The 24905-nt window shown below is 38.8% G+C and overlaps 1 protein-coding gene across 1 annotated transcript; it reads left to right on the top strand.

Annotated features, from left to right (window-relative positions):
* The first annotated feature begins 2655 nt into the window (after positions 1-2655).
* Positions 2656-24338, top strand: LOC145787499 (programmed cell death 6-interacting protein-like). The gene is made up of 20 exons (XM_082599252.1): positions 2656-2837; positions 3421-3527; positions 7612-7739; positions 8229-8356; positions 8698-8863; positions 9696-9844; positions 10361-10435; positions 11410-11511; positions 11627-11762; positions 12311-12434; positions 12620-12797; positions 13205-13316; positions 14175-14344; positions 14919-15035; positions 15598-15729; positions 19708-19830; positions 20556-20662; positions 21047-21250; positions 21457-21540; positions 22382-24338. Exons 1-20 carry the CDS (start codon positions 2727-2729, stop codon positions 22668-22670), a joined length of 2742 nt encoding a protein of 913 aa, XP_082455378.1. The 5' UTR covers positions 2656-2726; the 3' UTR covers positions 22671-24338.
* Positions 24339-24905: the final 567 nt, after the last annotated feature.

Genomic DNA, 24905 nt, shown 5'->3' with positions numbered 1-24905 from the left:
ATAGGGCAAAAGCTTCGTTGGGGGGCTGTCTTCGAACAACGATTGCGCGCATATTGAATAAGATATAAAAATGAAAGTTAGCACTTCAATAAACAGTAACATGTTCTTTTAATTGGTTGTCGTTTAATGTGTTTATCATTGCAAATAAACTTTTGATAATGGTTTGAATTTGATCAAGTTTAAGTGGCCACCAGATGGAGCTAGTAGTATTTTGGGACTTGGTATTAACTTAGTTAGTTAGATCTATGCATGTGCTTTTCAACGATTGCAAATTTGTTGAAATTGAACAACAAATCAATAAATGGGAGACAATTTCCTTCTGGTGTGTTTCATTGCATTTCCACCCCGCACTTCCTCCTTCATAATAGTCCATTCCAATGTGTGTGACGTCATCATTTTGTCTGGTTGACCAACAGGGCGTCTTGTGGAAGAGCACCGACTAATCTACGGTATGCTCTAACCCTAACTTTCGCTGAACGCAGTTTCCGCAAACATTTTTCCGCAGTTTCCGCTAACCCTAACTCTAACCATAGAGTAATCTATGCTCTAACCCCATCCCTTGCTGACCGCAGTTTCCGCAAACATTTTTCCGCAGTTTCCGCTAACCTTTACCCTTACTCTAACCATAGAGTAATCTATGCTCTAACCTTCGCTGATCGCAGTTTCCGCAAACATTTTTCTGCAGTTTCCGTTAACCGCAGTTTGCGCTTACCCTAACGCGGCCCTAACTCTAACAATCGAGTAATCTATGCTCTATAACCCTAACCATCGCTGATCGCAGCTTCCGCAAACATTTTCCGCTAACCTTTACCCTAACCATAGAGTAATCTATGCTCTAACCCTCGCTGATCGCAGTTTACGCAAATATTTTTCCGCAGTTTCCGCTAACCCTAACCCTCGAGTTTGTTTGCGGAAACTCCGATCAGCGAGTTCGGGTTTGTGCTATTAAACTGCGATCAGCGACTTCAGCTTTTTTTAATTTTTTCTCTCGATCTTTTCAGGGTACGAACTGAGGGTACAAACTGTTCAGGGTACGAACTAGGTTACACCCAAAAGCAGCCACACCTTTTATAATACTTGGCAACAAAAGCAAATTTGCTACCGTACTTATTGGTATATTATACACCTGGGTTTTTTTTTTCGCCGAGACTTTTCGGTCATTTGTCCGAAATGACTTGAAAAAATTCGGTCAATTTTATTTATTTCGGTCATTTTTAGTCATTTTTGGTCATATATAGTCAATTGACTATATTTTTTTTCGGACATTTTGCTAAAAAATTGGTCAATGACCGATAAATGACCGAAAAAAAAAACCAGGTGTACAGTACACTGATTAAAATAAAAATAACTTGTTGTAGTAAATCAATGTGCCACTATAATATACATTCCAAAATTCTTAAGTGCTGTAGGTACTTCAAAAAAGTTTGAAAAGCATTTGACATTTGTAAGTGACTATAAGGACCTTGGTGTAGTTATTGATCAGGACTTATCATTCAGAAAACACATAGAAAAAATGGTTTCTAGAGCTAACAGTATGGTAGGACTGATTCGACATTCTATATCTCATTTTGATACCACAGTATTTGTCACTCTTTTTAATGCATTAATTTGTCCAATTTTGGAATACAATAATTTAATCTGGTTCCCAACATATAAGTACTCTGTAACTGTAGTAGAAAATGTTCAAAGCCAAATTGGTTCCTGGATTAAGGCATTTGTCATATTCTGAAAGATTAGAAAAATTAAACTTGCCTACTCTAGCATTCCGACGTCTTCGCCATGATATTATTCAAGTGTATAAATATTTAAATGGTTTTTATGGTGTAAATTATACTGTATTGTTTCAAATGAATTCAAATACCTATGATGCAAGAGGCCATAACTTAAAATTGTATAAGCCATAAACTATGTCAAGGCTGAGAAGCAACTTTTTCACAGTACGTGTAGTAAATGCTTGGAATAATTTACCACCAACAGTCATAAATGCACTTAGCTTGAATGCATTCAAGGCAAGGCTTGACAAGCACTGGAGCAGTGATCCATTGAAATTTACCTTGAAATCATCTTATGATGTTATGTATTAAGTGACAGTACTATTGTGTATGCATGTATTTTTCGTGTACATATGATCGTGTTTTTTTCATTTTCTACTCCCACTAATACGTCTTCTAAAAGCTTATATATATTATATATGTTATCAGATGTTATTGATGGTTAGAGTTATTAGTTATGAAACTAGCTGTTAACCTAATTAACAGCAAATTAGCGTTATGTATGTATATCAGAATGATGAAAAAGCACTTCGGTGCTTAGGCCTACAACATCAAATATTTATTATTATTATACTAGAATGTAGTTGTAAGACAAGATTGTGAGTTGCAACAATATTGGAAAAATCACAAACAAACGACTCTAAAACATGATGTTTTTACATAAAAACATGAAACATTGGTATGGTTACTGGTTAGGCTGCCTTTTTTTAGAATCCATAGCCACTATCTACAACTTATACAGTGTTATGTTTAACTGCATACAGTGGCACATCATTTTATAGATTTCAAACATGGTTTATGTTTTTTATCTTGTTTACTTTATCAACTTTAATTCATTGTTTCCATCCTTTGGTCTATACTGTTTCAGTTTAGACAACTTATTGATTTGTTATTGACTTAAATATTGTAGGTTGTGTACTTGGGTCGACAGTTTCAAATAAATCTGATACAACCATGTCGTATGAAGTAGAAATCGGAAGATTTTTTACAATTCCTGTTAAACGAAGTAATGAAGTCAATTTGATAACTCCATTGGAAACTTTTATTAAAAACACTTATGACAAGGTTGGTAACTGTTCAGTTTGATTTGAATTAGTTAAGGTGTTTGTCTTTTATTCACTTGAGCAAAAGCATAAATTTATGATAAAGTAGCCTAAAGTTAAAGTTTTTAGGTTTTGAAATTAAAACTTTAAACTAAGCATTAAATACTTCACAATGTCGATACTAATGACTCGTTTTATAGCCTACTGATGCTGCAAGTTCACTGTGGTAATAAAAAACGAGTTGCACTGGCTTTCAGAACACAGTCCCTTAGTCATGTGCTTTTTGTCATAGCACATAACTAGGGAACTGTGTTCCAAAAGCTAGTGCAAATCGCAATTACCACAGCAAACTCGCAGCATCAGGCTAAAACAGGTCGTTAATATCTACAGTGTGAAATAAGCAACAATCATGCTGCTAAAAGCAAAACCCAATCTGTTGCATAAGCATTCAATTCTGGTGATGTCACATATATGAACTACAGTATCTATTTAAGTGGTGGACTGGTAGTGTTTGTTCTGAATTATTGAATTATATATAATCATAGGCATAAATATTAAATAAGGTTTGTAAGAGTTTTTAATAATATTTTGTTTATTTTAAACAGACGGATGATGATTTAAATAAGCACATTCGAGAGTTCAACAGTTTAAGAAAGAATGCCGTTAACAAACCGTTGGATAAGTCGATCACTTCCCTCAACAGTTTGTTCCAGTATGTTTACAGTTTTTATTTATCATATATGGTAACCTGTTTAGCCTGTGTTTTCACATTCAGAAAAGAAGACACATAAAAATTGGTGTTGAGATTTTGACATGACAAGTTTTACATCGTAAATATGTGGTGAAGTGAATTTGATGATATGTTTCAATTTTTAAGAAATCTTTTTCTTCAAACTTGTTAAAAAATACTTTTGTTGTTGATTGCCTGGAGCAAATATTCTTAACAAGAACATTTTTGATGTTATTATCCACTCCTTCACAATCATTCAGTTAAACAAGTTAGCATTCAAACTGGCATATTATGTATTATTTTTAATGGGAATTTGTGCATGTGCTACAGTGGTACGGCACTGGCGCCGACTTACGGGGTTACGAGGTGGCCACGCCACCCCATAACCGCTGTGGCGGGGTGGCAGCCACCCCGTTTAGATTACATTACTTACTGCGAATAAATGTAATTTGAACAGACGTTTAAACCTTTTTTTGATCATTGGTTTTCGCTTCAAGTCAACGTAAAGCCAGAGGTGAACCAATACAGTATGGCGAAGAAAATGATTGTTTTTGTCACAAGCATGATACTCGCGTAACATCAAGCAAGCTACGTGAAGATTACGCAACACGTGGCTACGAGTTTTTTCCTTGTTGTTGTTGCGATCGTTTATTTGTTACTTGTCATAAGTCATTGTTACATTTGTTAGGTTTACAATGGGATTTATTAATCAATAAAATACGATCTTTCCATTGCCTTCCTCAAAAATCTTTTTTGAAAAATTTTAAACTGCTCATAATATCGCTATAAATTATGACAGCTATAAAATACTTGGAAATAAAATTATCTCGATGATTGATAGCTCCACCCCCTAGGCCCCTAAATGAATATCTATTTTCAAATTTCATTAAAAAAAAATGCAATGTTTGAAACTTTTTGAGTTTTATTTAAAAAGTGCACTTAGTAAAGTAGCAGTTTTAACGTTCTGCAAATTTACACGTAAATTACATGATTCTATTCGAGGAAAGCTACACCTACACCCCCTGCCTATTCCCAATAATAAAAGCAACCTTTTTCAATTACTCAAGATTTTGCATTTTGAATTATTTTCCGATTTCAGTTGGAGTGTACTGTCATCTACTTCATGCTTTAATTTCTACTTTGTTATCTACTTCATGCAGTAATATTGCGTGTCAATGCGTGACAAACTGTGAGGCGGGAATTTATTGGTCTGACATAGGAGTTGCTTGTTACATCATAGAAAAAATTACGAAAAGTCGTCCAGTAAAAGTTTTCACTGACATTCTAGGTTTATTCAGCTTAAAGATGCCACCGAAAAAGCGTTCAAAATTGCAGCCCTCCATTGAGTCATTTTTTGTTGCGTCTAGTCAGGATTTTAGCCAGCATGAAAGTGACCAAACGCAGGCCTCGAAACTGAAGGCGGCCATCGCGGCCATGGCCGCGATTAACCTACAAAAACCGACATTTTGTCCGCCGGGTCTCGCCCTTCCGTCGGCCACATTTGTCCGCCATGAAGTTCCGAGAAAATTTTACGCAAGCGGCCTTGTGAATAAAGTACTTTGCCACTTATAATCGCAAAGGGTTACAAAGCAGCCAAAGCACCCGATAAATCACAATACACACTGTCTATGCTTGAATTGTTAACATTATTGATTGACCAAGCAGCTGATGTCTGATGATAAGCAGGATGCAAGCGACATCACAATACACTTTGTTGATGCGATATATTCAGTCTTCGAAATTAGCGTCGGCAATAAAAATGCCGAGGCCACACGAGCGCTTGTAAGGTTAGGGTTAGACATTCCTCCCAGTCGTTATGGCACAGCCATAAATTTGTTCCTTAGTCAACACCCTGATGGAGCTCTACGAAAAAGAAAGAGGCGTGTGGATTGGTATCAAAGCCCGAAAGCCGCAAAACGTGGACGCTTCATTGCGAACAGCGAAGACGGTGTAGATTTGCAGCTAAGCGATGAGCCTCTTGATGTGTCTGATTCCAGTGACGATGCGATAACCTCGTGCTCCGATACAGCATCTGATGATTCCGATTCCGACAGCTAGTTCTTTATCAAACAGACTTTGTGTTGTTCGCAGTATCCCAATTGTGCCGATATTATGTTACTGTACACATAAATCGAGGCAATCTTCTCGCAGGGAGCTATTAATTTGTTACCGGTACCTGGTTGAGCAATTAACGTTATTTTATGATCATTCAACGTTGTTAGATGTCGAGTTAACGTAAAACAAACGTAAATTTTTTATTGGGCATTGTTGTTACGCAATATAACCCGCCGGAAAATTAAATCGATTTGTGCTGACTCGAACGTTGAATCAACCCAAAATTAACTTACTTTTCCCCCCGTGAGTTATTTAACGTGAATTACTGTAACAGCGTGCGACGTGCGTATCTTGTTGCTCACTTTATCGCTACTTTTGGTATTATTACATCACAACAAATCAAACAATGCGGTCGTGATAGACTACTCTAGTATATTTTTCGCTTCTCGTTTTACATGTTTTGGAACAATTGTTTCGTAATAAACGTTCACAGCAATTGCCGAGGCAATTTCAACTTTTGTCGTTTGGCCTGGGCAACGTTTCTGCCGAAGTAAAAATGTGCTAATTTTGAAGACTGTTTGTTGATGCGTGTCGGAGTTCCGATGGCCGCCATGTGCTTGTGATTGGCCGCCGAACAGCTTGCTTCAGTCGGACACGTTTGGCCGCCGGAAAAAAAAAGTTGTTTCGAGGCCTGCAAACGCCTGAACGAAACGAAAGTGTGCCACTGCCAAAAGGCGTTAGCACGATCAGGGAGGTGGAAGATTATCGTTGCTTTCCACCACCTGCGAGGTAGAGCGATCGTTTAGTGCATTCAGGCGCATAAAAACCTGCTTGCGATCTACCATGACGCAACAGCGATTGAACCACATCCTAATTTTAAATGCTTATCAAGCTGAAGCTTCACGGTTACAACTTGACCAGTTGATTAACAGTTGGATTGACAGAGCTGCTGTTCGCAAAAATATTTTGCCAAATGTTAAGTGTCAGAGCAGCAACGTAACAATAAAATTCGCGACATACCTCCTGTGCTTTGTTTTAAAGTTGCTTTGTAAATTATCAAGCTACAAATCAGGTGTGAAAAGACAATTGCATCTACGACACACGCTTAGTAAAAATCAAACAAATACATGCAGTTTGAAAGTTTTTAGGTTGCCATATTGTGCTATCCGCCACCCCGTGCAAAAATAAAAGTCGGCGCCTATGGCCTACAGTACATATATATGTTGTAATGTGCAATGTTCTTGATGTGCCTTTGCTTCCACTTCAAATAGTCTCACTCATACAAATCGTGTTTTTTTTACTTTATTCAAATATCATACAATTCTTAATTTCATACGGTATATATATGTTTTTTAATGTAGTCTCTCGTCCTCACATGGTCTCCATAGTCCATATTTTCTTTTCCCAATTTTCACTATTTTTCCTATTCCATTCCCAATTTTTCCCTATTGTCTGCTAAGCACCATAAAGAGTTACTTTGCCATAGTGATTGTTGAACTTTATAAAATTGTATATATATATTTGTTTGCTTTTTTAGGCGAGTCTTCTATTATTAACTAGCCTATATCATATATACGGTACGTTTTGTTTTCTATGCTAGTTGCAGGTTGCTACTTTAATTCTAACAATAAATTCTAGTGTTTAATTTGATTTATAATAGTTTGTTTAAAAAGGGCTATTTAAACAACCATTGTTTGCTGATCATATTGTATTGAAATCACTAATAGTATTATGGCAATCAGGTAATGGCATTTTAATAAATTGTTTGTATATCTGAATAATGTGAGTCCTGATATGACTTTCGACAGGTTGCCGGCTAGACACTGCTTCAGAGCAAGCGGCTGTGTTTTTAGCATGACTTCAAATGCATGTCTTAAGGTGGAAACAAAAATTGCTTTTCCATTACTTAATCTTCTACCACTAGCTTTTATCTCGTTATGACAAAACCATCAATCTTTGTTAACAAAAACTATTTGTAGGGTCAATGTCATTTATTGAATTTTCTTCCCAGATATTATGATCAGCTGGTGGCTGCTTCCCATAAAATCCCTTTCAAAGAAGCAAGTGGTGTACATATCTCTTTCACATGGAAGGATTCCTTGCAGAAAGGAAAGTTTTTGAGCAGTACACCAAAACTAAGTAAGCAGTCTGTGTCCCGGAGAACTGTCATAATCAACCATTTCTGATAAATTTGACACATCTAATAGAACCTGAATGACTGGGCACTGCATCTAAATATCATGACGCCACGGTGTGTGCAACTATTTGGAAGGCGCCTAAAAGACGTTGACTCATTGTTAATTAGCCTACCTTATGTTGCAAATTAAAAGACAGTTTAAGCAAGCGCTTTGATTTTTGAATTTATTATGGATATTTCTAGTCATCATTGAAGGGATAACTCCCGTAAACGTAAAATTGTTAGTCTGTGTGAAGCCGCTTTTTACTTATCTTATGTTATTGTTCGTCTTATTATAGGCCTACTCACTTATGTGTAAATCACAGTCAGTTCCATTCACAGACACTTGTTCATATGTATCAATGAAAAGTAGTTTTCTTTGGCGCCTACAATCTTAAATATTTGGACTATATATAATATATGTATGACTGTGTTTAAAAACTTGCTTTCAGGTATTGTTGATGGGGATTTTGAAAGGCTTTGTGTATTGTTCAACATCGGAGCACTGATGACGCAGATTGGAAATGAAGCCAACTTGCAGACAGATGATGGCCTTAAAACGGCTGCCAAATACTTCCAAGTAATTGACCGTTCTTGTGTGCTTGCTAAGTTCCTCTTACCTTGACTTACAATGTGTGGTTTCCTGAACCATGCTCCACCAGACATTTGATAAGACTTTTTTTTAATTTGGTAACTTGTGAGGAAGTAAAACTTGAACTAAAATATTCAGCAGTCATCGAATTGTAACTTGAACGATGTTTAAGAGCTTTTGTTTGCCAAATCAGTTTTGAAGTTGATATTGGCTACTGTACCGAAATCTTGGTTTCAGAACGATTCATTCAAGCTTTTTCCATGCTTTTTGCGTTTCACATAGCAGCCACCGTCTAAATTTACTTATTTTAATTAAAATATTGCTTGCAGGAGTCGGCTGGCATATTTACTTACATCAAGGACCACATTATGTCTGTGGCTGGCAATGAAACACTCACTTCTGATCTCACACTTGAGAATCTCAATGCCTTCCGCTGCATTATGATCGCACAAGCCCAGGAATGCTTCTACGATAAGGCCAGCAGTGACCCTTCTTGTAAGTAACATCAGAGTTTAGGGCAGTTCTTATGTAACAACAAGATACCAAAATGAAGACACATTCACGCTACAAAGGAATATCTGACAATTGATTCGGTTATTACTAATATCTACATCATTTTACACCATTTTCTACTCATTTCACCTACTACTTATGTGGTTGTATCAATCAAGTTCTGTTGTAAAAGTCCAACCATTTTATTGAAGCTTTTGCTTCAATAGAAACTAGAGATGTACCGATACCAATATTTGGCCGATACCTATCCCGATACCGATATCACTTTTTTAAGCCGATACTGATACCGATATTTTGGCCGATACTTTGGTGTTACAAAAAGAAGCAATTTTGGTATTTGCAAGGAATCAAATGCTAAGTATTACCTTATTTGCATAAAAGAAACTCTAAGTATTCTAATGAGTCTTATTTTTCATTTGTGCAATACGATCAAGCAAATGGGCACAGAAATCTCGTTTTACCGGAGATGTTTTGCGGAAATTTATATCATGGTTCAGCATTTATATGACACGTGTATGAACATGTAATAAACTTCGACAAGATGTAAGCTGGTTCGACCGTCTGGTTGTAGTGCATGAAATAATTCAATAAGAGCAATTTCACTAATCGTCAATCTGACAGCTGGACCTGCATCGGTGGTTCAAAGCCTCTCCAACTATGGTGGAAAAAAGCTTTCAAAGAGGCATTCTTAGTCTGAGGGTGCCCACAATCAATCAGTTGGTGGAATGTATTTCTAACTAACTTCCCAACATCTTCCAAGGATGCATAAACCGTCCAAGACTTGCTTGGTTTCACCAACTTACTTTGTTGACAGTGCAAAGGAAACCAGAGATGCTTGCCAAGATAGCCATGCAAAGCTCTCATCTGTACAGTGAGGCGGCTAAGGCTTTCAGTGAAGGAGACGGAAACTATTCTCTTTCCGCTGTGCTCACTCAGTGCAATGCCAAGAAGGAGCTATTCGAGGTTGGTGGAAAGGACAATTAGAGACGAAATCGGTTAAGCGCATACTGCTTAAACGTATCAATCGTTTTATTGCATCAAATCTGAAATCCCCAACCAAATCCTATCTAATCTTAAATAAAACTATCGGTTTGTCGTACCCCACTTACAGGATTAGTTTGTTGTAAAAAAAATGTATGGTCAAGCAACTTTAAAATAATTTTGTTACTAAAAATGTGTTGGCATACAATCAAGTGTGATTGAAATAAATACTAGGGTTCAGTTCAGCAGGCCCTAGCCTTAAAGGCCGCAGACATTTCTCCCTAGAGCAATGTGCTTTTCATAATTATGAAAAAAATCAAGGGCTATAGTTGCAAGTTCATGAAGTATCACAACACAGACTTCCTTAAAACTGGTACAATTCGGCGACCACTTTGTAAAGCTACGTAATAAGACTGCCAGACTGGCGATAACAGACAAGTGTTTAACTCTGTTGGCCAGCTGATTCAAAGTTGTTGACTTTTGTTGTTTGCTCTGCAGTGCCGAGCCCAGTATCACCAAGCCAAAGCTGCTAACGAGGGAAAACAGTTTGGCGAAGCAATCGCCCGTTACAGGGTATGTGCCTTTCTAGCTGTGATTCCCTGATCAATAAATCGTACGCGTTGTAGTAGTTTTAGTTAAAGTGTCTATTCCAGGTATGTTTTGAATAAACCTGTTTCAACCTTCTTTTCTCGTTGTTGGCGTGATGATGTGTCATCCCAGATAGCAAATCAACCGTTTTTTACATTGATTCAACGTCTGCAGATTTGCTATCTAGGATATGTTGCAGGAGAGGCTTTCTTGATGCAGGCATTACAGTAATGAAGACTAAAGATAAAAAAATCCTCTAAATTTTATGTTGTTTAACACTATGCGATTACGCTGAAACTGTTGCCTTGTAAAGCGGAGACCAACCTATATTTGCGATGGAAAGAGCACTAAATAATACACGTACTATCAATATATACCTGGACACTGCACAGTTCATCATCATAATCCATCGTCGGTTTGTTCCCCACTAGTGGGGGTGGTCGATTGTTTCCGTGCAGCAATTAGCTTTTGCTGCATTTAAATAATATTTTGGAGCATAGATTTTCCAGCCGGATGCCCTTCCTGACGCTAACCACAGTTATTGGCGGTGGGCAGCAGGATTTCTAACAAGTTTTAGCCAACTAGTCGAGGTTGTTGCACATGAGGTGGGACGTGGACCCACTTGTTAGTTTGGTGTGTGATCAAGACCAGTGTTCCCCGAGACCCATGGTGTAACAATCCATAGCGACTGCCCAGGGTTCAAAGGTGCTACTTGTACCACACACTTACCTCACTACCGTTACTACAAACAGTAGTTGTTTGTATAACGGTAGCGAAAAAATGGTGTAAGCGTAACATAATGCAGTACACAGACAGTATTTCCGAACCCCAACAGTGCTGTTTTGCCACATCTCTCACTGTCATTCCTTGAAAATTGTTCTACCATGTTGGTTGTATTTGATACTGATCTTTGTTCTTCGATAAACCTTATATATAACAGTCATTTTGCTACCATGCAGATAGTGGAGCCGATGTTGAAAGGTTTGGTGAAATCTTCATCGGATTCATTGGTCAACTTCAATGGTAAACAATTTACTGCAATCGCGGCTGCGGAAAGAGAGGTAAAGTCATAACGAAACTGGTGATGTTCTGATGTTGCATAGGATTTTGTTTTGGCGGTTGTGATGTACTTTGAATAGTCTTACCAGTGTCTCTTGTGGTTTTGTAACATTTCAGGCTGCAGAGAAGGACAACAATTTCATATACAACGACGTCATACCCAAGACTTCTCAGCTCAGCCCGATTGGAAAAGCTGCCATTGCTAAAGCGAAGTCCTTCAATCAAGATGAGCATCTCAGTGCAAAGTTTATCGGTGAGTTGTCGGTTCTCTGTTGATTACGGTAAAAGGAAAAGTTTGCATTAAAAAAAGAAGAAAAAATTGGACCTCGTTGTTGGAGGGGTTTATTAAGTAGGGTCTACCAAAACACGTGTTGAACAATTATAACGATTATGATGCGTATTTACCAATGTCGTATTGATTTCATGAAGCTGAGGTGAAAACTGAACTCTCTTTGGTTAAGTACATCTATATCACTGTGAGTTGTACTTAGTTAGCAAACAGTGGATGCGTTCATTGTGATCGCTTTGTAATCCGCTTTTTTTAGATTTATTACTGTCAAGCGTTGAAAGCGAAGCATGCCTTCAGTGTGCAATGTGCATAACAAAGCATATAAACGCAAAAGCATACATCATTATTACATGATTACAAGTTCATTTAGCTAATCCTTGAGATGATTGTTGCATTGGTAGGCTGCGTGATATCTTCCTCAAAGCACGGTTACTGGACATCCCAGTGTAAGATGATCTATGTTGTGGTACCATTTACTTCGCCGTTTTATTCAATCATTTGTTCGTTGACAGATGTGTTCTCTTCTCTCGTCCCGCTTTCCGTTCACAACGCTCTGGAAAGTTACGAAGGGAGACGAAAGGAACTTGTTGATAGACAGGTTGAACGACTGAGAGAACAGAATACCTTGCTCAATGGGTAAGTTTCTTGTTGTTACCGTTTTGATCAGTTGCTTCCAGTTATTCCTGTGTTTTCGCTACGGTCTTTGGTGCACAGGTACACCGTCCTGCTTAGTTCCGCTTGTTTTGCTGTTGAGTTTATAAGGCGTGATTAAACAATTACAACTTTCAGATTTGTTGATGATGATGATGTTTTCATTTCAGTGTCATGTCTTCTCTCAATCTTCCTGCTGCACTGGAGGATATATCTGGCAGGGAAGTCCCTTCTTCCATTGTTGAGAAGTCGCAAATAGTGATTTCAAAAGGAGGATGTGCTCCTGTCGAGCGACTCCTACAGGAGCTTCCTGATGCTCTTGCTAGAAACCAAGAGCTTCTCACAGAGGTAAACTTGAAATATACGTTTACCAACTAGGAAACTTTCTCTTTGCATTGATTCAACGTTTGCCTGGTTTTGCCTGCTGAGTTTCAGACATGTACTTGTACCAGATATGGTAGCCATGCTAGGTCTGCGTTTAACTTTTTGTTCGCTATATTGTTACATTTTTGCCGAAGTTTACCGTGGAAAATTCATAAATGCGTCATGTGTAGAAAAAGTTGCAGATGCCTATGACCAGATACCAGCGTATGCATTGTGTATTTCAAAAATTAATTCTTTGAATATTTTATACACATTCATCTAGGAGTTATGCAATCTTATGTTGGAAACGTTTGCTGTTATGTGCCACCGAAATGTTAATTTGTTGCCAAACTAAACTTTTTGAAAAATTGTGTTTTTATTGTTTCCTACAGAGCGTCCGGATGTTGAATGAGGAGCAAGCAACGGATGCCGAGTTGCGGGAGAAGTTTGGTGAGAAGTGGAAGAGGAAACCATCCTCGGAATTGACTTCCTCTCTCCGCCAGGGTAGGATTATCAACATCTGTTGCTAAACATACCTTGCCATAAAAGCTAAGATTAAGGTGAAAGTAGCCTTGACATAGAGGTTTAGCAGGAACTTTGAGTCCCGAGACCGATTTGATTTTAGGAGCCCGAAAACTTGAAGAAATCACCGCATATGCTTTAGAATTTAGATATATTGCATTTTGTTTAAGGTGTCTTGCCTTGAGGCTCTAGCATCTTATTAATACCGGACCCAAAATGCTACGCTATTTTCGTGATACCGAATTCGTGTGGTCGAATGACTGACTGGCCAATCTGTAACAACCTTTACATTTATGGACATTTTCAATTATACGAGCTCCGATTGTTTTTCTAAACAGAACTGAATTCGTGATCGCATTATGTCTATCAAGTTTGAAAGTACAGTACCGTTGGTAGCAGCTGGATTAATTGAAGGCTCACTTTTTTTCAAACCACTGCTTTCATCAAGTCATGAATATTTAATGAAAAACACTTCACTCAATGTTTAATCGAATGTAGAGCACTGTGTGCCATCTGTATTATTCCACTGTGAACCAAAAATGCCCTATTTCCATCTTCGATTCCCTTAAGCCGCTGCTAAAGTACCCAAACAAAAAATGAAGCTCGTATATAGCACTGCTTCTCAGGCTGCTTGCAAATATGCTGGGGCATCTTATTGAATGATTTGTGATCAACATATCAAGTTATAACCAGATAAAATCCAGCACCTACACGGCTTTTTACAATACCCTGGGTCTGTTGTTGCCAGTTTCATCTGGTTATCGTTCAGCAAAGCTCCCTCTTCACCTAAACTGCATTTCATATAAAATTATTGAAAATAATGTTGAATTATCCTTGCAGAAGCGAGCAAGTACCAGACGATCATTGAGAACGCTCAGAAGGCGGATGTCATCATCAAGCAAAAATATGATGACAACAGGGAAGGCATAACCTTATTATGCTTGCCTGAGGCTCAGCTCAAACAAGCAGTTCCTTCAGCAAGCCCAATTGCCGCGCTTAAAGATCATGAGGTGAGAAAAGAAGCAATGATCGTGTCGTTAGAACAGTGTTTCCAAATTCCCCCCCACCAAGATTTCTTCAAAAACAATTATTACCAACCTGCAGACCCCTGAACTTCCATCAGTGTACCCGAGTTAAAACTTTTGCTATATTACACTTATTATGCATTTCAGTGCTTCAATTTTAATATATTTTTTAATCGGCGCAGTTACGGGCTCCCTTAAACTTTTTACAGACCCCCAAGTTTGAAACCACTGGTTAAGATTGTAAGACTATAAATCTTTTTCACCGACACACCTCGTCGTCTTCCTGGGAGCCTCTAAGGTGGAGGATATTTTTTTATCACTTCAGATGAGTGACGTTTCCCGAATTGTGTGTTCGTGCCTTCCCTGCTTGTCTTGTGCAAGCGACAGAGAAGCGAGCATTGTTGCAGAGTTGCGAACACCAACACAGTTTTGTTTGGAATCCTACATTTGATGAGTTTTATGCTTAAAAGCATAGCGTGAAAGATCTTGGTGCATTCAGGATGACTGCATGTTACATCACAATGATCATTGTCTTAAAATATTGTCTTCTGTGCTTCAGGTCGTGCGAGAACTGCGTCAGTTATGCGAGCAGGCCAGCACATTGAAAGCGGAACGGGAAGTGATCGAGAACGAACTAAAGACGACGCGATGCGACATGACGGAAAAGTTCACCAGGGTGAGGCGATTGGTACCGGGCCGCTGTATATCGCGGAAAGCGTGTGTTTCGATTGTTTTAAACCACAGACTCGCTTCACACCGAAACGACTTTAAATCGAAGGAAGAAAAACAGAAAATCTTCCTCTTTAACGGATATGACCAGTTTGTGCGGCATTTTCCTCGTAATACGTTGCTTTGTTAACTTTAGAAGACTTAAACAGAATTGTCTAGATTCATCATCCATTAGTATCAAGTTACGCAAGAAACAATACAAATTTAATGTCAAAAAGATTCAACGATTAACATATTATATAAACTGAATCATATCTCTGCTAATGTGTAGTCTCCATAGCCTGTAACATCAGTAAAGGCTTAGTTGAGCAAGAAATTCATGGTTTTTTTACCCTACAGTAATTTGGTTCACTTTACGCAGCATATAAAATTAAATATTATTTCTGCAATATAGTCTTGGGGCTGAACACATCTTGTGTCTTTATTGGTGTGGTGGTGCGACTGCAAATTTATAACCCGCTGACAACTTTTTTTCCACCCCTGTCGTATTACACCATCCTGCAACACAGGTGTTGGCCGAAGAGGGAGTCCTCCATGAGGACAATATTTCACCTTCGGAACTGGACAGGATCTACCAACCGTACATAGAGCAGGTCATTGAATCTATCGGCAGGCAGGAATCGTTACTTGCTAATATTCAGGTGAGGATTTTTAAAGTTCAACTAATGTTGCTAATGAACAGAACAACTTTTGTTACTGCGTACCAAACTTTAAATTCATCCGTTTCATTGGTATACAACTGCAGAGCCAGCGAGAAAAATTTGATGTTTTTCTTCATTTTACTTCTGCTGAATATCTTGGTTTTGTTTTTCTACATCCCACTGCCCGCTCTTCAAAAGTTACCGTTTGTACATCATTTCAACGTCATTTGATATTAAAATGATGTAAAACATTCAGCTTTTGCAGACTAGTTAGTGGAATGCATGAGAATAAGTTTGATGCGTTCTGCCTATCTGCGCAACCATGACTTACGTCATCGGAAGAGCTGTGGTGTCAGCTACTGCTGGGGTGACATCACCAGGCCAGGACGATCGAGATTATAAAATCGCTACACTCCATGATTGTGTGTCTGTACGGTGATGCTCAATAGGGTGACCCAAAAAAAACTAATTTTGATTTTTAAGCTTTTTCTTGTTTAGACCTCTGCATTATGGTCTAAAATGACACTTTGCCAAGTTTTGTTGAGATTGATCCACATTTGACGCCCTAGCAGTGGGCCGGTACCCCCCGCCGGGTCAAAATCGGCCAATCTGGCTGTATCTCAGCAACCGGTAGGCCTAGAATGCTCAAACTTGGCTTTGAAGAAGCAGAATGCATGGTTTCCTATCTAACTTCTAGAGGGTTTTGGGGTCTAAACCAATTAGTTTATGAAAAAAATGCAAAAAACACATTTTTGACCAAATGTGCACCCCATAAATGTTAAATGTTAATGTTAAACTTTTAGTTCAATATACAACACTAATTGACTAATGACACAAAATTTAAAATACAAGCAACTTTTGTTTAATCATAGACAAGCTTTATTGCTTTACCACTTAACTTTTAACCACTGACCACTGCAACTACCCATTAAATAATTCAAGACAGTTTTTTTTTCATTTTTCGTATTAGTTTACCACTTAACATTTCTTAAAAATGATTTTGTGGTTGTGTCCAGCTTTTTGGTAGACAATGATTTCTCGGCCATATCTCGAACTTTGGAACGGTAAGCATGAGTGACTTTGATTGCTTTGTCCAACTCTTTCTCACTACTTGGAGCAGAAGCCCTTTCCTCAACATCAGTGACCATGCCCAAAACTCTCTCAACAACATGATTTGTAGCAGGCATGTTCTGTTGCAGAGTTTTGAATGATGAAAACTCCTCCATATGGTGCCAAGATCTGGGATTTTAAGAGGCAGACATTCAAACTTGGGAAAAACTCTAATGAGTTCAAAAGAGTCTGGTCCGATCAAGTCCAGCAAGCGAGTGGAGTTTTGAATAGTATGCATTTGAACCAAGCCCTTTCCAGTAACGGCTCTCTCAGAACTTGATCGAAATGTTTGCATCTTTTGCCACATTCGGACCTTGGTGGATAATTATGCTCACACAATCACTTGCAAAAGCAAATGCAACGTGGCGCTCAATGAGGTACCACAGGTGCAGGTTGAGTTTCAGGTGAGCACCAACAGCCATTTCAAGGAAAAGGTCCAGGTAGCCTATGTTGCTTCTTTTAGGAATGGCATTTGTGAGAGCGTTCCACATTTCTTAGTCATTCACTTCAGCATTTGTCAAACTTGGGGATGTAAACTAATATTTAACATAAAAAAGCGTTAACATACTGGAAGAAGCCAGTTCTTGCAGTGGTACTGAAATGTTTAAATAATGAGGCAGAAGTGTTGGTTGATGTGATAAACACGACGGCCAAATGGATCAAAGAATGAAACAAGATACGTGATTGAAGCACTGAATGCTGTCAATTTCAACATAAAAATAGTCTTGGGTCTGGTTTTTGACACAACTGCAGTAAACAGTGGTTAGAAAAGTGGCGTCACCGTTTCAAAGCCATATAGGACACAGTATCCTTAAACTAGCCTGCAGGCATCATGTCATGGAGCTTGTTTGTGGTGGAGCAGCTTCAGTGGTCTACGGTGACACAGAATCACCACATGAAGCTGTATTTAAAAGCTTTGCAGAAGTTTGGGTGAACAATATATTATGTTTAAGTTTATGAAACTTTCCAAACAAACAACAGAAAATTGAATAGAATTAAAGAATCAGTTCTAGATTTCTTGTTCAGTTGGCTTCAAAATGGAATAAACATATGAGAAGATTACAAAAAGTTGGCTAAATTGTCCATTCTTTTTCTTGGTGGTACATTCCGGCGTGGATACAATATTATACGTTCAAGGCTCCAAGTGTGTTTAGCACGTATGATGGCGAAGATCATTTATACCATTCAAATTGCCTTGTTCAAGCAGTCAGTTATCAGAAAATCCAGCTTTTACAAAAGATTGTGGCCTTGGGAATATATATTCACTGGCTGCTTTTTTAACACTTTTTTATGTTAAATATTGGTTTACATCCCCAAGTTTGACAAATGCTGCAGCGTATGACTTGGAAATGCGGAACACTCTCAAAAATGCCATTCAGCTCACCTCTAAAAGAAGCAACATAGGCTACCTGGACCTTTTCCTTGAAATGGCTGTTACTGCACGCACGAAACTCAACCTGCACCTGTGGTACCTCAATGAGTGCCACGTTGTGTTTGCTTTTACAAGTGATCGTGTGAGCATATCCAGAATCCACCAAGGTCTAAATGTGGCAAAAGATGCAAACATTTCGATCAAGTTCTGAGAGAGCCGTTATTGGTAAGGACTTAGTTCAAATGCATTTCTAAACTCCACTCGCTTGCTGGACTTGATCGGACCAGACTCTTTTGAACTCATCAGGATTTTTCCCAAGTTTGAATGTCTTACTCATGAAAGTCCCAGATCTTGGCACCATATGGAGGAGTTTTCATCGTTCAAAGCTGTGCTACAGAACATGCCTGCTGCAAATGATGTTGTGGAGAGAGTTTTGGGCATGGTCACTGATGTTGAGGAAAGGGCTTCTGCTCCAAGTAGTGAGAAAGAGTTGGACAAAGCAATCAAAGTCACTCATGCTTACCGTTCCAAAGTTCGAGATATGGCCGAGAAATCATTGTCTACCAAAAAGCTGGACACAACCACAAAATCATTTTTAAGAAATGTTAAGTGGTAAACTAATACGAAAAATGAAAAAAAAACTGTCTTGAATTATTTAATGGGTAGTTGCAGTGGTCAGTGGTTAAAAGTTAAGTGGTAAAGCAATAAAGCTTGTCTATGATTAAACAAAAGTTGCTTGTATTTTAAATTTTGTGTCATTAGTCAATTAGTGTTGTATATTGAACTAAAAGTTTAACATTAACATTTAACATTTATGGGGTGCACATTTGGTCAAAAATGTGTTTTTTGCATTTTTTTCATAAACTAATTGGTTTAGACCCCAAAACCCTCTGGAAGTTAGATAGGAAACCATGCATTCTGCTTCTTCAAAGCCAAGTTTGAGCATTCTAGGCCTACCGGTTGCTGAGATACAGCCAGATTGGCCGATTTTGACCCGGCGGGGGGTACCGGCCCACTGCTAGGGCGTCAAATGTGGACCAATCTCAACAAAATTTGGCAAAGTGTCATTTAGGACTATAAAGCAGAGGTCTAAACAAGAAAAAGTTTAAAAATCAAAATTTATTTTTTTTTGGGTCACCCTAATGCTCAACCATTTGGTGATATTCGTCAGTAAGGAAGTTTACAGCATTGCTGTTCAAGTAATAGAATTTACCTTTTCACCTCAGTGTTTTTAATCTAATCGAACTCAGCATATTGATTTTATGATGGTTTATGAGAGTTAATGCTTTGAGAATTGCACTGGCTTCTCTAGTTTCAACTGGGGGCGAAAATAAAACTTTGAAAGTTTTTCGTCTTGTAGCACCAGAAAAGTATCCCATAAGATTGACGGTGCTCCAAACACTTATAAGTAACTTTACTACTTAAAATGAATTGGTATATTTCTTCTTCCTGCAGCATTGCTTTGTAGCCGTTATTATCGTGTATTACATCTTTAGAGAGTCAGCGAGCAGTTTACCATGCTAAAGCAGCAAGGTGGTATCACAAACACAAGAGAAGAGGTCTTGAAGAAGATGGCTGCTGCGTTCGACAGGTTCCAAGAGCTATCCGCCCATCTTCAAGTGAGTTCGCTAATAAAATTGAAGTATGGTGACACACTGATAACGAATCAGAAGCTTGTGCAGCGAAAAGTATTTGTTGGTTAAAACTGGACTACTACAACTCTGCTATCTGGTAGATTATATCAGATTAAGTTTGAACTTTTACACGCAATACTACAAAATGTTTCTCGGCAGCCGATTGTAGCAAGAATTGACAGCGATAGACACCGGTGACTCTCAGCTGCCGAGAAACATGTCACAGTTGATTGGATGTTCTTAATGGCTAGCGTGGAGGCTACACCGTTATGGTTGGCGAATCGCAATTGCTCGCTGTACCAGTGAGTGATCAGCCTTGTGCTGATAGCCAGGAAGAACGCTCTTTTCTTCTACACATTGCTACAAAATATTGCCTTTTGTGCAACCAATCAAGGATATTCAGCCATTGTACACTGTACAGCGCTTGGACCATTAGCTTGTGCTACAGCGCTAGACAAAAGACCAAAATAATAAACAAAAGTTTGACATTTTGATTTGGAGGAAAAATCGACTTAAACTTTCTTTCCTACACTACTCTGGCTATTATGGTTAAGCTTTTTTTTGCACAACTACCCAGACAGCAAAACCCCTCATTTTCACATTGATTCAACGTCTGCAGACGTTGAATCAATGTGAAAATGAGGGGTTTTGCTGTCTGGGTACTTTCTGTTCTCTAAATACGTGCGTGTTAATGCCACCTACACCAACAGGAAGGCGGAAAGTTTTATGGCGACCTTACCGAACTGTTGCTGAAGCTACAAGGGAAATGTTCGGATCTTGTCTTCGCCAGAAAGACAGAGAAAGAAGAAATTCTTAAGTAGGTTCTACTTCAAATATTGCTCAGCTTATGAAATTGTAAGAGACCCGCTGTAGAGTTGGCACCATGGGAACTGTAGCCCAGATGGTCTGCAAACGTTGAATCAATGTAAAATATGCTTGATTTGCCGGTCGAGATTACATGTGTCATAGGTTCAACGAACCCGTATTGTCGGTGTGGAATGTGGATACTGCGTTGATGTACAGCATGTGCTCAAGCCTATGGAAAAAATTTTCAATTGATTTTTAATCAGCTTTGATGTTGGTGTATCTTCTAAATTCTCAAGCACCTTTTTTGCCATCAATTAACTGCTGTTGTGTCTGGAATTTTATAAACTCGTCCTTGGAAAGAATTTGTTTGTAATTCCCTGTTTTCCACCGACAGGGACTTGCAACAGAGCATCGTGTCTTCCCCTTCAAACGTACCATCCTCTGTTCCTGCATACCACCAGCAAGATGTGTATGCCCAAGTGAAGAAGCCGCCTGCTCGACCACCTCCACCCCAACCCCAAGCACAACAAACTCCCACTCAGCCTACTCCCCCGGCTGAAACCGCATCGGCTCCTCAGCTCCCTAAAGCAGCCCCGAGGTATGACAAACTCATCCTAAAAACACAACTATCATTTGTGTCTTATTCCTTTTTTCCTCACACGTGGACACAGAAATACTTGTTCTAGTGTTTCCGTGCGTATAAATTTACTCTTTATGTCAGTCTATTGTACATTGTACTTCCCAAAAATATACAGAACAAAAATAACACGTGTTTATTTTAAAGCGTACCTTGTATTTTGACAGACGAGGAAATGCGCCAGCACCACCTGCCCCAGTAACGCAAGCCCCTCCAGGCCAATACCCTACTCATCAGCAACCACCTTATGGGTATGTGTGTGTAGATTTGTGGGTTGTGTTCCACGAGTATGGGCTGGGAGATGTTGATAATGCATAGAATATATTCAAATGATATCTGTAACACGCTACTTTTGCTTCTTTTGTTGCAAGACTAAAAGTCATTGATGCATCTCCCCCCTATGTTGGCGTTTTTTAAATTTTCTTCAAAACGTTTAAAAATGTTGGCGTAAACTTAGCATAATTTTGTACCGTGACTGTTCGATATATATAATCCTTAACTTTAGACCAATAGCCTTTAGCTTATCCAAGCATTTGTATGAGTGATTTCTCAAATTATGCAACAAATTCGCCTTTTTTATGTCGATTCGACACCATTCTCTGTCGAACACGATAAGAAGTCGTTTGCTTTTCCTGTTCACAGAATTCCTGGTGGACCAATTTTCTCACTTTTAAAATTCTTTCCAACTTTCTGTTTGACTTGTTTGTGAAAGCACTTGTGACTCTGAGTGTAAAAAGACGTTTTTGTTTAATGCTTAACCGAGGTATGTTTGGCTTCTTCGCTCACGCCTGGATGCGGAATATGCTGAATTAATGTTGCCATTGCACTTATTCTACCTAACTAATTATGCCTATTAAATCTTGCTTTATAGTCTGCTACTGTTGCTCGGCTGCCTGCCCCTCATAAAAGTTATGTGCTCATTGTCGAAGCCAGTGCATTCATCGCACCAACTATCTGCCTGCTTCGTTAAATTTACCCTCAAAAGTTAAATTTCTCCTGCTTCAGAGCTTCCAAAATATTCACACAGATGGATAGCGTAAATGCTGAGATGGTTTTAGTACCTACAAGTAATATAATGTATATTTGTTTCAGGTATGGCGCTGCTGCTGCCCCTCCTCAGGGTTATGCCCCTTACCCAGGGGGTTATGGAGCCCCAGCTTACAACAATCAGACCCCTTATCCCGGTTACCCATCTCAAGGTACTGCCCCATATCCCGGGCAACCACCGGCCGGTGGAGCCCCTTATCCCCAGCAAGGTTTTCCTGCTTACCCTGTTCAACCCCAGCAACAAGGTTACCCAGGCTATCCCCAACAGCCGCCCCAGCAAGGATATGGGGGGTTTGGTCAACAGCCCCCGTATTACTACCCACCCCAGCAATAAGTTCTCATGATTCCATTGTCACCTAATCCTGACCCGGCTGATCGCAAACGGTGTTCCCAAGAAGACTCGATAATTATCATTTCTTCGGAGCGAGATTGATCTATAAACGGCGATAGTAGAAGTTTTTTGCTGAGTTCAAGCCGCCTCTGTTGAATAATTTGATAGAGGATGTCAACTACCACGTTGACACTTTTCGAGAAACCACATTCTCATGGCGACATCACAGTAATTTCTATTGTTTCACTGAAAAGAATTCATGCAAGGTCTTGTGCTTAAATTTTCTTCATAACGTTTTGAAGTGTCAGCGTATACTTATCACAACTTTGTACAGTGACTGTTCTATGTATAATCCTTAACTTTAGGCCTACCCTATAGCTTAGCCCTTTGACCTTAACTTTAGGTCTAATCCTAGCATTTGTATAGCGTCTCAAATTTTGCAACAAATTTGCCTTTTTTATGTCGATTTGACGCCAAAAGTATGTAGAATTAATGTAAAAATAGCAAAGTTGTTGCACTTTAGAAATAAATATGTTTGTTGTTTCCAACAGTAACTTTTTTGTTACAACTGAAACATACTTCAGCACTGGTGAACACCAGAGGGCGTGTTTTTAGACCCCAAATTTGAAACCGAGTGTAACCCGTATTCGACTGAAATATGAGCCCGATATCCACTCGAGGTTTGAAAATGAAACATCCCTGGCAAACCCTCCCCCTCCAGGCGAAGGTAAAATGTTTGACTAGAAGATAATTCACGTGGATAACCTTTACAAAATGCTTGTCAAATCACAAAATGTAAAAATACGAAATGAACTACTTCTGGCTGTTTTCAAGACTTAACCCCACCCCTCTTACGACATAGTTAAAATTTTGGCTGTCTACATTTTACCGAAATTAAATAGTCAGTTGTAAGCTGATTGTATATGGACTGTCTCATTCAAAGGTATCGTTGCTTCGTTGGATACGTGTTTGAAGTACAGTTTGCACGCTCTTTTATCCTTGCTGACTGACTGTATTAAACCAACTTGTAACATTAAATCAACGTCAAAAACATTGATTCTACAGTCCTAAAACGTGAATCGAAAATGCTTCTGCACACTCGGAACCAGGCTACAAACCCCACTTTCAATCGAACCGTTTGACTTTGGGGTTCCAAGCCTTCACTTACGTCATGTTTGCTGCGTTGATGCTATAATAGATCTCTTGTATATAGCAGCCATGTGCAGGTGATATCGCTTTATAATTTACCTTCACGCGTTGTTAGGCTTGTCATAGCCGGCGTATCCAGTATAGGAACATAACCAGATACAGTAATGTGAACAGTATTGATCGCCGAGTCGGTTCTTATAATTCTGGACGTTTTATTACCAACGCGGTTGTGAACATAATTGAAAATTAAAGTTGTTTCAGTAGGCTACCGGTATGCTTGTTCATAATGTAATTAACCCTGTTGTGTGCGATGAAACGTGAAAATTTGTAAGCTGTGTATTTTTACAGGTTTGCCGTTTCAGACGCATGCAGCGCAAATGTAATAGCTTGTACAAAGTTTCTTGCGTGCTACAATAGCACTCTATACCTTATTACATGCCGTTTGTAGTTTCAATTAATTCGTTGCTTTCAATCAATTGTATGCATCGCATAATATTGTCAAGAGACTGGTTTGTGTTTTCAGCTTTGTGCTAGCCGAGACGGGTCTTTCTAGTAGCTACGCCAGTTCACAACGAGGATACATTTACCGTTTGTGTAAATTTCATCCACCGAAAGGGTTGATTCACTAAGAAGAAAAAGACTAGGTTTCATAATAATTTCTCAAAATTTGCTTTGAAAAGCTGATGACAAACATTTATTGAGGTATTCAACCACGAAATAGGCCATTCCCAGACTAAACAGGAAACCTTTGGTCTAGCATGTTTTAACGATTAGACAGTAGCCTAGTTAGTAGCCATATCATCTGCGCGTCTTGCATGCAAATTGCAAGAGAATCGGGTTCGATTCTTGTGTTCATCACTTGCCACTTTATTTTCCTAGCACTTGTAACCTACATTTTTTGTCAACATATGAAAAATTGCAAGCCACAACAATATGTCCAAAGCCAGTTTACTTTCATCATTAGTACTCGGAGATTCTAACAGGCCTAGATTTTAGGAACTCTACAGAACATCGAGCACGTTTTGCTGTGAATCTTATAAAATGGACCACGGTCTATGTGCTATTCTCAGAATTAATTGAACAAAGGTT

This window comes from Aplidium turbinatum, chromosome 18, assembly GCF_918807975.1.
Source record: "Aplidium turbinatum chromosome 18, kaAplTurb1.1, whole genome shotgun sequence".
Classification (NCBI taxonomy): domain Eukaryota; kingdom Metazoa; phylum Chordata; class Ascidiacea; order Aplousobranchia; family Polyclinidae; genus Aplidium; species Aplidium turbinatum.
This window is presented reverse-complemented; position numbering and strand designations above follow the sequence as displayed.

Bases quoted from the DNA above. Each gene is read 5' to 3' on its own strand.
- LOC145787499 (XM_082599252.1), top strand. From the start codon at position 2,727: ATGTCGTATGAAGTAGAAATCGGAAGATTTTTTACAATTCCTGTTAAA. The intron at 8,357-8,697 runs GTAATTGACCGT...TATTGCTTGCAG, and splicing joins CGGCTGCCAAATACTTCCAA to GAGTCGGCTGGCATATTTAC. The intron at 11,763-12,310 runs GTGAGTTGTCGG...GTTCGTTGACAG, and splicing joins TCTCAGTGCAAAGTTTATCG to ATGTGTTCTCTTCTCTCGTC.